The following is a 13920-nucleotide window of genomic DNA, read 5'->3' as shown; positions in this document are numbered from 1 at the left end:
ATACCACTCATAAGTTATCTTTAGAGTGTTGGAGAAAATCTGCATGATCTACAATACCACCATGGTTCATTTCATTTGCTAATATATTTTGTACAAGGCTGTTTTTATTTTATTATCTTCCTTTTTAATAACAGATCCAGTCTCCTCAAACTTCTGTTCACATTTACTACTTTCTTGTATAAACTCAGTTTCTAAGTTAAGAATCCTGTTTTCAAAATCATCCACTCCCTATAGATCAGTCTCAACAAAGGCTTTTAGCTGTTCAATTTGAGTAGTATTTTCTGCAATTTTACCTTCAGTTTCACCAAAGATTTTGCTACTTTCCTCCCTGAACACCATAAACTGTCAATTGGCTTCACCTGTAATTGATCACTTATTTCCATCTTTTAATTGGAAACTTTTTGTTGTTTTCTAGTTTGAAAGCGTCAAGCTGTTTCTTATTGTTTTGTAATTGTTTACTAGTTTCATCATTGTTAAGTTTCATTTCTGATTCCAACTCTCATTAATTTCTTTCACATCTGTGGAAAGTATTTCAATCAGTCCTGCAAAGTTAAGGCCCTTACCCTTTCTAACCTGCCATGGACTGATTTCAGACAACATCTACATCCTGATTTATTTCATCTTCTATTTTTGCCATGTTTGTGCTCCTTTTGTTTTACACACACAAAATAATGAAAAATAAAGTGCTTGAAAGACATCACACTGTTCTATAAACATGATACTATACTTATGTAAATAAAACAGAAAGAAACTTCCACATGGGAAAAATATATTAAAAACAAAGATTCCAAGACTTACCAAGCGGGAAAACGTCGGCAGACAGGCACAAGAACAAAACACACAAACACACACACAGAATTACTAGCTTTTGCAACCGATGGTTGCTTCTTCAGGAAGGAGAGGGAAAGACGAAAGGATGTGGGTTTTAAGGGAGAGGGTGTGCGTGTGTGTGTGTGCGCGCGAGTGTACACCTGTCCTTTTTTTCCCCCTAAGGGAAGTCTTTCCACTCCCGGGATTGGAATGACTCCTGTAATAATTTATCCAAACTTTTCATTATATAGGTCCAAGTTGGTTTCTTGAGAAGACTGAGAACTAATTATTTACTCTTGTTGAGTTATTACTATGTTTTCTTAAGTAACCAAATTGACATGTCAGTTGCTGCAACCAGAAACATTAGTTTAGATGTATAAGACTTCAATATAGGCACAATCTTACATCAGTTACACTAAGCAAGATGCATAACTCTTTCTATTGCATGACTCACAGTAAAGATGATGTTAGGTTCACTATGGCGAAACCTCTTCATTATATCACTTTGACATATACATACCCAGTTTTGACCATTGAGGATATCTATTGACCTTCACAGTCATATCAAGTCTGAGGGTGTTGAGCCATTCATGGACCAAAGCTCATATTTGGTATACTTCCTGTCATGACTTAATGATTCATAGAAGTAATGTGACTGGTTGTTCACTCCAACAAGTTTTGAAAGAATCTTATTGTAACAAAAACTGCCTTTGTGTTAATGATTGCTAAAGAAGTCCATGGACAGAGCCCATGGCATTCGACACTGGCCTACAGTGGGCAGAGTTTGTGCCACTAATCCACATTGGGTTGTGTCCTAGCTAAGGAGCCCCTACCAAAGAGCCCACCTACAAGGGAGGTCACTTGGCAAAGACATGCTCCAGTAGCAGATGCAAAATGTCCATGAGGGTGCAGTGATGGGCAGCCATGAAGTACTGGCAGTGCAGGGCTGTGACCTTCAGTCAGGTTGGCCCTATAAGTTACCAGAATACCAGAGTGCATGTCAGATGCAGTGTAAGGCATCATATCCACATGAATGGTGACTGTGATAAAATCTTCATTTAGTCTGAGTCCTGCCCGAGAAGTTGAAACAAAAATCTGTCAGGAGGGGTTGCCTGAAACAATGAGCAGGTTGCATTTTAGTCCTTTTGGTTCTTCACGAATTGTAAATCCAAGAACATGGGAAGTGTCTGTCCCTTAAATAGGATCATCTGCCAGAAGGAAATTTTGTTTGTTGTAACTAAATTTTCCTAGCAAGGGCATATGATAGTAACCATAGGTCCATCTGTAGGTCTGTTTCAGCTGCCTTCAAGGGCAGCAATCTGAAACTTAAGTAAGTTGACTGGTCTAGCAAGGTCACAGAGCACTGGTGCTGAGAAGTAACTGCACAGGGTGTTTACCTACGAACACATCTAAGTACACTTGCTAGCTTTGATCGTGAGACATCTGCACTTCTGCAGAGTCATCACTCACTTGGTACACTTCCGTTGATTGGGACATATACACTTTGAACATGCTTTGACATATGTCTTGCAAGTATCCTTTTCCTTTACACCTGTGGCATGTCCCATGTCGATATGTGCACATATTGTGTGCAAGGTGAAGGAACAATGTTTACAGCTGGGTAACAGCGCAGCTGCTGATGCTACCTGGACTGTGGAGCAGGTTGGGACCTCATCTGAGGTGGCTTGTAGTCCCACATACCCAGTGCCAGGGAGCTCATCGCTGTGATGTCTCCTTCCTCCATAAACAAATTGTGGGCTGTGTGGGCAGTTTCATAGGCTTGAGCTACCCACAAAACTTCCATCTAAGATGGATCTCATTCCTGCAGTATGTGATCCTTCACGTCTGCATTGGAAATAAGATACACTATAATGCCCCTAATTAGAGTGTCTGAATAATTCTATGTGCACAAACATTTGAATTGCCATCCCTCCTTTACCTCTGTAGGTCAGTGGCCAAGTCTGCATAAAAGTGATTGGGGCACTTTTTTCACTGCCAAATTTTAACCTGGTTGCAATAATATGTTTCTTCATTGAAAAATGTTCTTGCAATAGAGGAAACCATCTAGGGAACTCAAGTTCTGACAGATTTATTAATGGCTGTAGCTTTTGTATAAGCTGATATAGTTCATGATTTCCTGACAAGAACATAGACTTTTGTCTTTCTGTATCAGAAACTTGTCAAGCCAAAATATATAACTGGTACTGTTGTTCATTAAATGGTGGAAAGGTTGTAAGTGAGAGCGGCATGGGAGGCATTCCTGTTACAGTCATTAACACACGAATTGCCTATTATATAAATGTCACTAAGTCCTGATAAGTCAGCACAGTTTGCGTTAGGGGCTTTTGGAATTCTTCCATTGTTGAGTAACTCACACTGTCGCCTAATTACAAAAATTTTCAGAATCCATTTTACAAGCATCAAAATCTCATCCTTGTTGCCACCTTTGTAAAAAAAGGTGATGTATTAGAATTCTGCACATTAAGGATAGAGTACACAAAATAATGCTCAAGCCAAAAAGATAATACTCGACATGCACTCCATTGCTGGCATCATGACACACATAGGTAAGAATCAGGCCAGTCTGCCACTGACTTATATGCTGGAGTCTGGCATGGTCCCATCAGCGAGCATGTGTGAGAAACAGTGCCATAGCAGCTGACACTAAAGTTGTGCCAACTACTTGGCATTCATGGTAGTGTCAGGTGGCACCAATACAGTTAGTATCTTTTTACAAGCACACTCCTCATGCTGTGATACATGTCTGTGAATGTTACACTGCTTCTTGTAGACATTTCACGCAGTTGATACAGCAATATACCAGGCAACTTCATTCATGATGTGGTAATGGGCATGTCCAAACATGATAGCTCCTTCCTGTGACTCCGTCCCATCGCCATGCTGACCCACCTTACTGCACTGACTCCATACAATTGACTGCCACATACACACTACTTCACTGCCATGACCTATGTCAGCTGTTGAGGGTCTCACAACCTGCTAGCAGTTTTGCATCGTCTACAGTGCTCTAAATTGACCATTGTGCCCTTTGAATGGGATGATTAATGTTTTGTCATATGGATTAACAAAGCTACATTCTCCTGACACTAATCAGTGCTCAGTGCTTTCTCTATATTGTGAGTGTCTGGATTTTCTTACATAATATTTTACATTACACATAGTATGTTACATTACAATATTAGTTTATTTATTCTTACATCGTGCATTTCATGCTGGGACATTTTCTCCATTTGTTTCTGGTTCTTCTTGTTTCCTGGTTCCATAAGTGTTGCGCACATATTCACTTGTTATCACTTTCATTTTATAAAACTGATCTATCTCTTTATCTAGTCTTGATCAAGTGGCATCAAAAGAAAAAATTATATGTAATAAAAACTTCCATTTCTGTGTTCTCATAGCCTTTAAGTCCTTTGTTGGCACCAAAGGAAACTTCTTGAGCTATAACTTCTAACTATGAAAATGGTCATGCTGAAATGATTATACTGTAAGCAGAGTACAATCAATATATATATTTTTGCCCTAAATGTGTGGAAAAAAATGAGAACATAATGTTAAATGATTTCAAGAAAACTCAAAATTCAAGACTTTTGCAGTGATATTCTTTTTGTTTGTCATGCCAAAGGTAGTACATCATAGTTAAATGCTCTGTAATTCATTTCCAGTCCATCTGTTATACTTAAATACTTGAATTTCTTGTCTTTTATGAAAGTAGCTTTCTGTCTTATATATTTGCTTTGCAGGACTTGCACTATTGCTTCCACATTGTGCATATGTTGATCTGTTTGAATATGTGCCCTCTGTCCGACTGACAAAACGATGTCATTACTGGGATGTAGCTGAAGACCTTTCATGTACATTTGGTGTTTGGCATCCTCTGGCAGCAGAGAAGCTTTTAGCATTGGCTCTCAACACAGCAAATGACGTGGCTGTTTTCTATGGTGGTTATGTAAGAGTCCCTGGATACAAAACATTGGGATGTTGATCTTGTTTATTTATGTTTTCTTAATAACTTCTTCTTCTTCTTCTTCTTCTAACAACTATTGTTATTCACAAGAAAGAAATATTTATATATATTACAATATTTGATAATTTTCAAATTTTATTTTCATGAAATAGTTTTATAATGATATCTAGTTTGTCTTATGTACTGTATTGACACTAACAGACTCCTCAAAATAAATTCATGTTTTGATAACACACAGCCCCACTCATTTTAAAGCAAATGCCTCAAAACAGAAACATCTAGTTTGTGATCTTGGACAAATCAAACTAAAGTGAAGTGTACAAATACAAATTTAGTACCACTGTAGTGTTGCAGTCAGGTCACTTTATTCAATGAATTTACTCTATTTCCAAGGTGGCACAGCTTTTCTCAGTAATGATTTGGGAAAATGCAAAATGAAATCAGAGACAAATCTTTAGTGCAGGTGATATCATTAATTATATCTAGATAAAACTAAAACATTGCAAATTAAATATAAGAAAAAAAGTCATTGTGTAACCTCTGGTGTGAGGTTTACCAAATGGTGTATATGAGTATGAGTGTTCTTTTAAATTTTTTGAACATTTACAGAATTGCTATTACAAAAGATGAGCTATTGTCTTGTTGGTAACTTACAATTTGATAGTAAGTAGCATTTGTGGTTATGAACCGTCACTGTCTTTTCTGTGATGCACCAAACAAAATTTGTGTAGTTCAGTACTTTGTTAACACATAATTATGGTCAATAGCAGGAAGGGGAAATATGTTTCATAACTTATGACAGAAGTAGTTTTCAGCCTGACTTACAGTAACAGACACCATAGTTTCTATCAATTTCATGTAATGTAAATATCAAGTCTCATTATCTACAGGAGTAGTTGTTATTTTTTATTTGGAGTAGGGATTTTGTTACAGATGTGTACAGGATTTTAACGATGGAATGGTTGTTTATTCATCATTATTGTAACTGAGTATGCTATGTTATGTTCAACTCTTAAAAATTCCAACGGGGGTTACTTTATGCCCACCTTTTTTAAATATTGTAATCTAGGCATGTACTTTATATTTTAAAATTCTGGAGGAAATATTTATTATTTTCACTGAATGCTTCTACCAAATTCTTTAGTTGTATTAATTTTTTGAGGTTAACTTAATCCAAAAATTGAAGTGTAATTGATGCAACATTTTACAGTGGATGCCATATTCAATATTTTCAGGTCTGGACCATACTTAGACATCAGAATCTCTTTAAAAAGTATGTTGTTAATAAAAGTCAACAACGATTAACAAAATTTGCATTTTTTTGTGGTGGCCATAAAGTACCCTCCTCCTATTTGTAGAATACATTATAAAAAAAAGGGTGTTGTTATTGCTAGAGTTAATTGCATCAAAAGTAAAATTTCCTCAAGAAAACTATAAAATTATGAGACCTGGCCTTAGGAAGCAAAATATTTAGTAATACCAACAAATACATTTAACAGTAAACTCTGTCCTAGCTTTCAGAACAATTAGTTCCTTCCTGAAGGAGAAGAGAGGGGAGAAGAGAGGGGTATGCCAGGGAGGGTTAAAAAGGAAGGGAGGTCACTCAGTAGAGCATTGCAAGCATATGCCCACCTGTGTGCTGTTTTCTTGGCAGCTGAGTGTGAGAGAAGACGAATAAATTTAGCACAGCTTAGCGGAAGTTTTCAAAGATATTTCACTGACTTGCCTAATGACACATCTGCTTGCATAGCCAAACGCAAATCATATGATGCACAAAGGCTGTGAAGTTCCAGTGTGTACAGGCTCAGTGCTCTCCCATAGGCCTTGCAGTGCATTTTAACGTAGCTAATCATCACATTTCCTTAGCTATTTGGAAAATTTGACATGTCCATTGGGTCACACTCACCAAGTGCTTGCCCACTTGGAAGCAAGCAAAACAGAAGCTGCATGGATAGTTATTGACGGGGAATAACTGCTGCTCACTTGGCTCACTACTTGGTTACAGTACTCAATTGCTCAAACACAGCTGTTGATAGGACTGTCTCATCCTGAAGTCTGAGTGACCTACCCTTCATCTTTAACCTGGCCCAATTGCCCAATCGATCCATCTCTCCTCTCTAAGGAAATAAGTAATAATTCCCAAAACTAAAATAGTTGCATATATTTTTGTATGTGCCTATCAGTAGTACTAAATCTGCCATCTTCAGTCACACATAATCCTAATAGCATTTGCAACATTTGTGGTCTATCAAGCTGGGAAATTACATGAAAATGGACTACAAAAATCTCCTGGTCTACAGTGCATCTGCATCATGTGGGGTTTTCAATATTCTCTCACTCTCTTTGAGCAGACTATTAGCCCTAGAGAAAAAATGCATGGGTCCTTTTTTGTAGGAAATTGAATGTACTTCAATTTTGTATTGGGATAAGTTTTCACTATAGGACACAGTTTTGGAGTTATTCAAGAAAAACATACGAAAGTGATTTTCAGGTGCACCCCTTTCCCCCCTCCCGCACCAATCAGGATTTTTAGTATGTTGTTCATGGCATTCCTCCTAACATTGTACAAAAATTTGTGACTACATAAGTTACTTCCCATATTCATCTATTTTTTTTTTTCGATCTTGTTTAAATAGGCTCTTATGCCACTGGCTTAGTTGACTATTATTAATTTAAACTTTCTATTGAGGGTAATGAAAGAAAAAAGTGTTACTTAGACATTTTGCAAAAACTAATTACATTTAAAATTTGATATAAACAACTGTAGCAGCTACATACTAAGAAGACCACACAAACAACACAATTTAACTGTCAATTTTGTCCTGTTAAAATCAGGTAATTGTGAGGTAAAACATACACAAACATAAATTATACAATTTGTGAGTGCACGACTAAGCCAATGGTATAGTAGCCCAGTCAGTGAAGACCAGAATAATTGGTCAGATTAGAATAGGACTCATGCTCTAAGGATTCTGCACAGACTTAACAGTTTGTATAGATTGTTCATTTATTACAGAAATTATTTATGCCTTTTATCGACATTGATAATTGCAAAATGTTGGTCCTGTGATTTCCAAGGCTCTTGAGAATGTTTTAATTTTCAATTTGAAGTCAGAAAACAAATGACAAAAGAAATACATTTTTCATGCAATACAATTACAAGTAAACAATTTTCTGTTTTTTTTTTTTTTTCATTACTTGTATATGAAACATTGCTTCTTGCCAAATTTCATGATTCTAGACCAATGGGGATCACCCTGTAGGTTTTGATGAATGAGTTTGTGAGTATCAAAGTATATGACATAAATAACTGTATCTTCTGTCTGCATTGATTTAGAAGCTTACTTTCATTACACATCTATGGGACCATAGACTTCGATATTTGACATAAATTTCAATTTAATACATGTACCCAATCCTGAGGAAAGGGTTTCTAACAACTGGACAGACAGGCAGGGAGATGGACAAGAAAGGGTTCCATTTTTACTAATTTATGAACGGAACCCCAAAAAGGTTGTCAATGGAAATAATTTGCATACCTTCAAATTTTTGTAGTGACAGGAGGGAGGACAACACACGAAAAATCCTGACTGGAGTCAGGTGGGTGCAGGGTGGGACACTTTTAAAGGTCACTTTCATATGCTTTTCTTGAATAACTTTAAAATCATGATCTGTAACAATCCCAACACAAAACTAAACTACATTAAATTTCATACAAAACAGTTTCTATTCATTTTTTCTCTAGCAATAATAGATTGCATGAAGAGAATGAGAGAATACTGAAAATCTCATGGTGTACATGCATTGTAGCTTAGGTGGTTTTTGCAGGCCAATTTGAGGCAGTTTCCAGGCTTGATAGACTACAAGTTTGCTGCTTTAAAATTATTCATCTCTTCTCTCTTTACACCAATATGGTATATTGTAAACAGTTATCATTTATGCTCTGTAGATTGGAAAATATTCAATACAGAAACAGTTTGATACCGAATACATATAGCACAAACTTTCACCTTCATAATAAATACACATAGGAACTGGAAAATTTTAATTGTCATTTCTTGATCACCTACGCATACACATTGTTTTAGTGCTTCTGGAACCATTTAATTTTATTTGAGGAAACAGCATCCTGCATTGTCTCTTGGTGATGTGTCATTTTCTTTGTATTTAAATAAATATATTCAGCTGCCTGGAATTAAAGAATTTAGATACTAATTTTGTTTAGTGGAAGTCCATAAGCAATTGACATATGCTCATTTACATACTGGTATACACTCTGTCACTCTGATTCTATAATATACTGTGTTATAACTGTAACTATCATGACTTCACAAACAAATAATTTCATACCTGAAGACTTCTGTGTTCTGTTTTTCTCTGAATGATTAGTAACTATTTTCTATGGTTGTCAATGTGTTATTAAAGTTGGCTAGTTAACATGGTCTTCATAGTCTTTAACTGTACTATTCAAATGTGGCAAACACACACACACACACACACACACTCTCTCTCTCTCTCTCTCTCTCTCTCTCTCTCTCTCTCTCTCTCTCTCTCTCTCTCTCTCTGTGTTTTCTCATTGCTTCAAAACTGGCAGTTATCCATATTATTTTATTTTTTGAAAATGAAGTACTGTAACTGAACACAGCCTTTGTCATACACTAGGAATATTATTGTTATCACTTCAAGAAAAATAGTTTATAATAAGAGTTTTGTCACTAACAGTTATCAAGGTATTATGTTTGCACCATTTCCACTTTACAAAAATTGCTGTAGAAGCCACTGAAAATAAAGGCTGATTTTAATATCCTCACAATGAATATTGTGGCACAATTAATAAGTTGTTCACTTGGCCAGCTGTTGGAAATGAAAGTTTTATACAAGAAAGACATCTATGTTACTTTCAACAAAAGCTGTCTGAGTAATTTGAAGATTTACCTCACCGACATACAGTTTTTTGTAAGCGCAACACGATAATGCACCTGCTCATTGTTGTTGTATTGGGAGTGATATCACACATTGCTATGGCTATTTTGATGGTATTCTTTCCTTGTCACCATGGCAGATGATATGCAATGAAAATTCTTTGTAAGTGCTTGGTTGGATAGAGGTTTGTGATACTAATGTAAATTTGGATGGTGAACTGATCAGTAACATGATGTATGTAGTTACACATTGTGGGTCTACCTGGATGTACTTGAAATGGTATAACATCATGTTCAGGTATACACTTCAGAGGTATTCTAAAATGAATGTTGGAACTTTTGGTAAACAATTTTTTTCATGTTCTTTTTATTTTTTGGTGACCTGCATACATTATAAGCACATAATATCAGTAATTGTTCCTCACATTACTCATGTTTTTGATTAGAATAATCATCACTTTTACAATCTTAGAAGTGATGGATGTGTCCTTAATGATCTGGCTTATTTTTGAACAACAAAGTATGTGCTGCAATGGAATAAATATTTATTTAATAATGATTATGAAAAGGATGCTTGCAAAACTGCAGTGCTAAATTTGTTTTTGAGATCAAGTTTATTAACCAACAATGTATTGAATAAATATGTATGTTTTTCTAGATAACTACATGTCTTGTGCACATGTGCTTACTTATAAGATCAGGGCATACACAAAAGGGATCTTCAAATACAGACTGATACTATGTAATTAATTAATGACTAGCTCTTTTGAAAATATGATTTTGATATTATGAAACATTGTTTTCAAACAATTTTGACTGTGAGAGAGAAAATTTACAAGATAAATTCAGTGATAATTTTTAATTCTTATTTACAACTTTCTCGAGTAATGTATTTAATTTCAGAGAATATACATTAACGTTTGTTACATTTTGCCTATAATTCTTTATTGTTGCATTTCACCTGTTGTTACTGTGATCTGTTATCCTTAAAAGTGCTTTTTCCTCCTCATGTTTAGAATGATCCATGTCCCTCACAATGTCAAAGTTTTTGTAAGTGTGAAAGTGTGCGCCCATGAGTGAATCATGAGCTTTTGTAACAGTTACCTTTCCATAGTGGATTGTGCTATTACTAGAGACAAAGATTTTATTAACATACACCTAAACAGCTTTCATTTGTTGTGTTTTCTATTGATTCTCATACTTTTCTCTATTAACCAAAGTTAAACAAGGTTGAAGTTCTGCAACTTGTCAAAAGCTATAACACATGAAGGAGATCATTATCATCTGTGGCAAGATTATCAGCTGGCTGACAGGCACTATCATTACTAGAAACTCTATACTATAACGATTCATTTTTATTGACCATTGTTTATATTGGCTTTGTTACACCTCGTGTGTTTTGGTGTTATGCCATTTTCAAATGATCTGCAATAAAATGTGTGTTGGTGAGAAACAAGTGATGACATCAAGTAATAAATAGTAAATACACTGTGTCAAGTGAATGGAAATTAACACTTACCAAGTACACACATCAAAAAAGTTTTGCATCACCTCAGTTCTGAGAGTTCTGGAACCTGTACGGAAAACTGGAATAGAGATCAACATAAACATCATATCTGCCCTTTTTATTGCTCATGAAAACCACACATTGCATGTTGTACCACCATTCAGCAAGACCTTCAGAGGTACTGGTCCAGATTGGTCCAGATTGCTGTACACACTGGTACTTTTAATACCCAGTAGCACATCCTCTTGCAGTGATGCTTATTCTCCACAAGTTCATCGAGGCACTGTTGGTCCAGATTGTTCCACTCCTGAATGGCAATTTGGCATAGATCCCTCAGAGTGTTTGGTACGTCACATCGTCCATAAATAGCCCTTTTCAATCTCTCCCAGGCATGTTCAATAGGGTTCATGTCTGGAGAACATGCTGGCCACTCCAGTCAAGTGATGTTGTTATCCTAAAGGAAGTCATTCACAAGACATGCATGATGAGGGCATGAATTGTCATCCACGAAGATGAATGCCTCGCCAATATGCTGTTGATATTGTTGCACTACCAATTGGAGAATGGCATTCACATATCGTACAGCTGTTACAGTGCCTTCCATGACCACCAGTGGTGTACATGGCCCCACATAATGCCACCACAAAACAGCAGGGAACCTCCACCCCTGCTACACTCACTGGACAGTGCGTCTAAAGCATTCAACCTGACCAGGTTGCCTCCAAACACGTCTCCGATGATTGTCTGGTTGAAGGCATATGCGACACTCATCAGTGAAGATAACGTGATGTCAATCCTGAGCTCTCCATTCGACATATTGTTGGGCTCATCTGTACTGTGTTGCATGGTGTTGTGGTTCAAAAGTGGACCTTGCCATGGACGTCAGAAGTGAATCTGCGCATCATGCAGCCTATTGTGCACAGTTTCTGTGGTAACACGATGTCCTGTGGCTGCGTGAGAAACATTATTCAACATGGTGGCATTGCTGTCAGGGTTCCTCCTTCTATAATCCATAGGTAGCACGGTCATCCACTGCAACCCTTGGGTGGCCCGAGCAAGGCATGTCATCAACAGTTTCTGTCTCTCTGTATCTTGTACATGTCCAAACAACATCACTTTGGTTCACTCCGAGATGCCTGGACACTTCAGATGCCTGAACACTTCCCTTGCTGAGAGCCCTTACTGGCACAAAGTAACAATGTGGACATCACTGAACCACGGTATTGACCATCTAGACATGGCTGAACTACAGACAACACGAGCCGTGTATCTCCTTCCTGGTGGAATGACTCGAACTGGTTGGCTGTCGAAGCCCCACCATCTAACAGGCACTGCTCAGGCATGGTTGTGTACATCTTTGGGTGGGTTTAGGGACATCTCTGAATAGTTAAAGGGACTGTGTCTATGTTACAATATCCACAGTCAACGTCTGTGTTCAGGAGTTCTGGGAACTGGGGTGGTGCAAAACTTTTTTTGATGTGTGTATATGACACACTCCTTTGTAGGCTAACAAATAGCAAAAGCGAATCTGTCCAATACATTGTATCTCCTCAGTCTTATGTCATACCTGTATATGTTCAACAGATACATTTTTGCTATTTGTTGATCTATAACACATTGCGTATAATATGATTGGTAAGTGTTATTTTTATTCACTTGTCATGGTGTATTTACAATTATTTGATGTCATCACATGTTCCTCACGCATACCCTTCTTATTCAGATCCTTTGAAAATGGCATAGTGCTCAAATGCATAAGTTGTAAGGTGTAACAAAGTCAATAAAAACTGTGATGAAGAGAAAAGTGTTGTTATAGCGCAACTCAAAAAACTGCTACATCTCACAAAGTATTTATGCAACATATCTCTAAACTTCACAATGTCACAATGAAGGCTACTCATAGAAGATAAAATAATAATAATAATAATAATATAGAGATTCTGAGTAAAGACGTTGGCCTAAAAACTTGAAAAACCTATCTAAAAGTAATAGATCATTTTTCTGCCATATGGAGCAGTACATAGAAATTGGCTCTCTGTACAGATGCTCAGTAAGGCAGACTGGATGCTTTATAACCACATACATGTGCTGAAAACCCAGGAATAGCATGCAGGATATGGGAGACTATGTCAGCAGTAAAATTCCCTGAGTCATTTTGGCATCTAAGGTTCTTCAATCATTTAATGAGGTGAACTAATTCATATCAAGATTATATCTGTCTCTTCATGAGTAATAACATGTAAGTGACCCATTGATGTGCCAAAAGTGCATCAGCAACAGAGAGGGACAAGCCCTCCTAAATTGTGAAGCGAAAATTACAGCTTACCATCAAAAAGGATAAATGTAGTGGGAGAAAGGGACTTCCTGTAGTCTAGACCCAACCAATGAAACTAACAAACAGTCTAAGAAAAAAAGAAAAAAAAAAGACATGCCATGAAAGAATTAACTCAACGGGACGGAAATCATTAGGAGCAATGTAGATGTACAGACAAACAAATGATTACATTTGCAGAAAAATTGGATGATTTAGTTAAGAAAAAGTGCTTCACAAATAGAGCAAGTCAATAACAAGCTGGTCCACCTCTATGCCTTATGCACACAGTTATTCAGCTAGGAACTGATTGATAGAGTTGTTGGATATCCTCCTGAGAGATATTGGGCCAAATTCTGTCCAACAGGTATGGTAGAGCATCAAA

The 13920-nt window shown here is 36.8% G+C and overlaps 1 protein-coding gene across 1 annotated transcript in view; it reads left to right on the top strand.

Annotated features, from left to right (window-relative positions):
* Positions 1–10645, top strand: part of LOC126336838 (beta-galactoside alpha-2,6-sialyltransferase 2) — an 82671-nt gene extending 72026 nt beyond the window's left edge. The window contains exon 4 of the mRNA XM_050000918.1: positions 4572–10645. Within this exon, the coding sequence (XP_049856875.1) occupies positions 4572–4813 (242 nt within the window). The 3' untranslated portion in view covers positions 4814–10645. The remainder of the gene's footprint in view (positions 1–4571) is intronic.
* The last annotated feature ends 3275 nt before the right edge of the window (positions 10646–13920 follow it).

The sequence above is a fragment of the Schistocerca gregaria genome, chromosome 2 (genome assembly GCF_023897955.1).
Source record: "Schistocerca gregaria isolate iqSchGreg1 chromosome 2, iqSchGreg1.2, whole genome shotgun sequence".
In the NCBI taxonomy this organism is placed as follows: Eukaryota; Metazoa; Arthropoda; class Insecta; order Orthoptera; family Acrididae; genus Schistocerca; species Schistocerca gregaria.
Note: the sequence above shows the minus strand (reverse complement) of the source record. Positions and strands in the feature narration are given on the sequence as shown.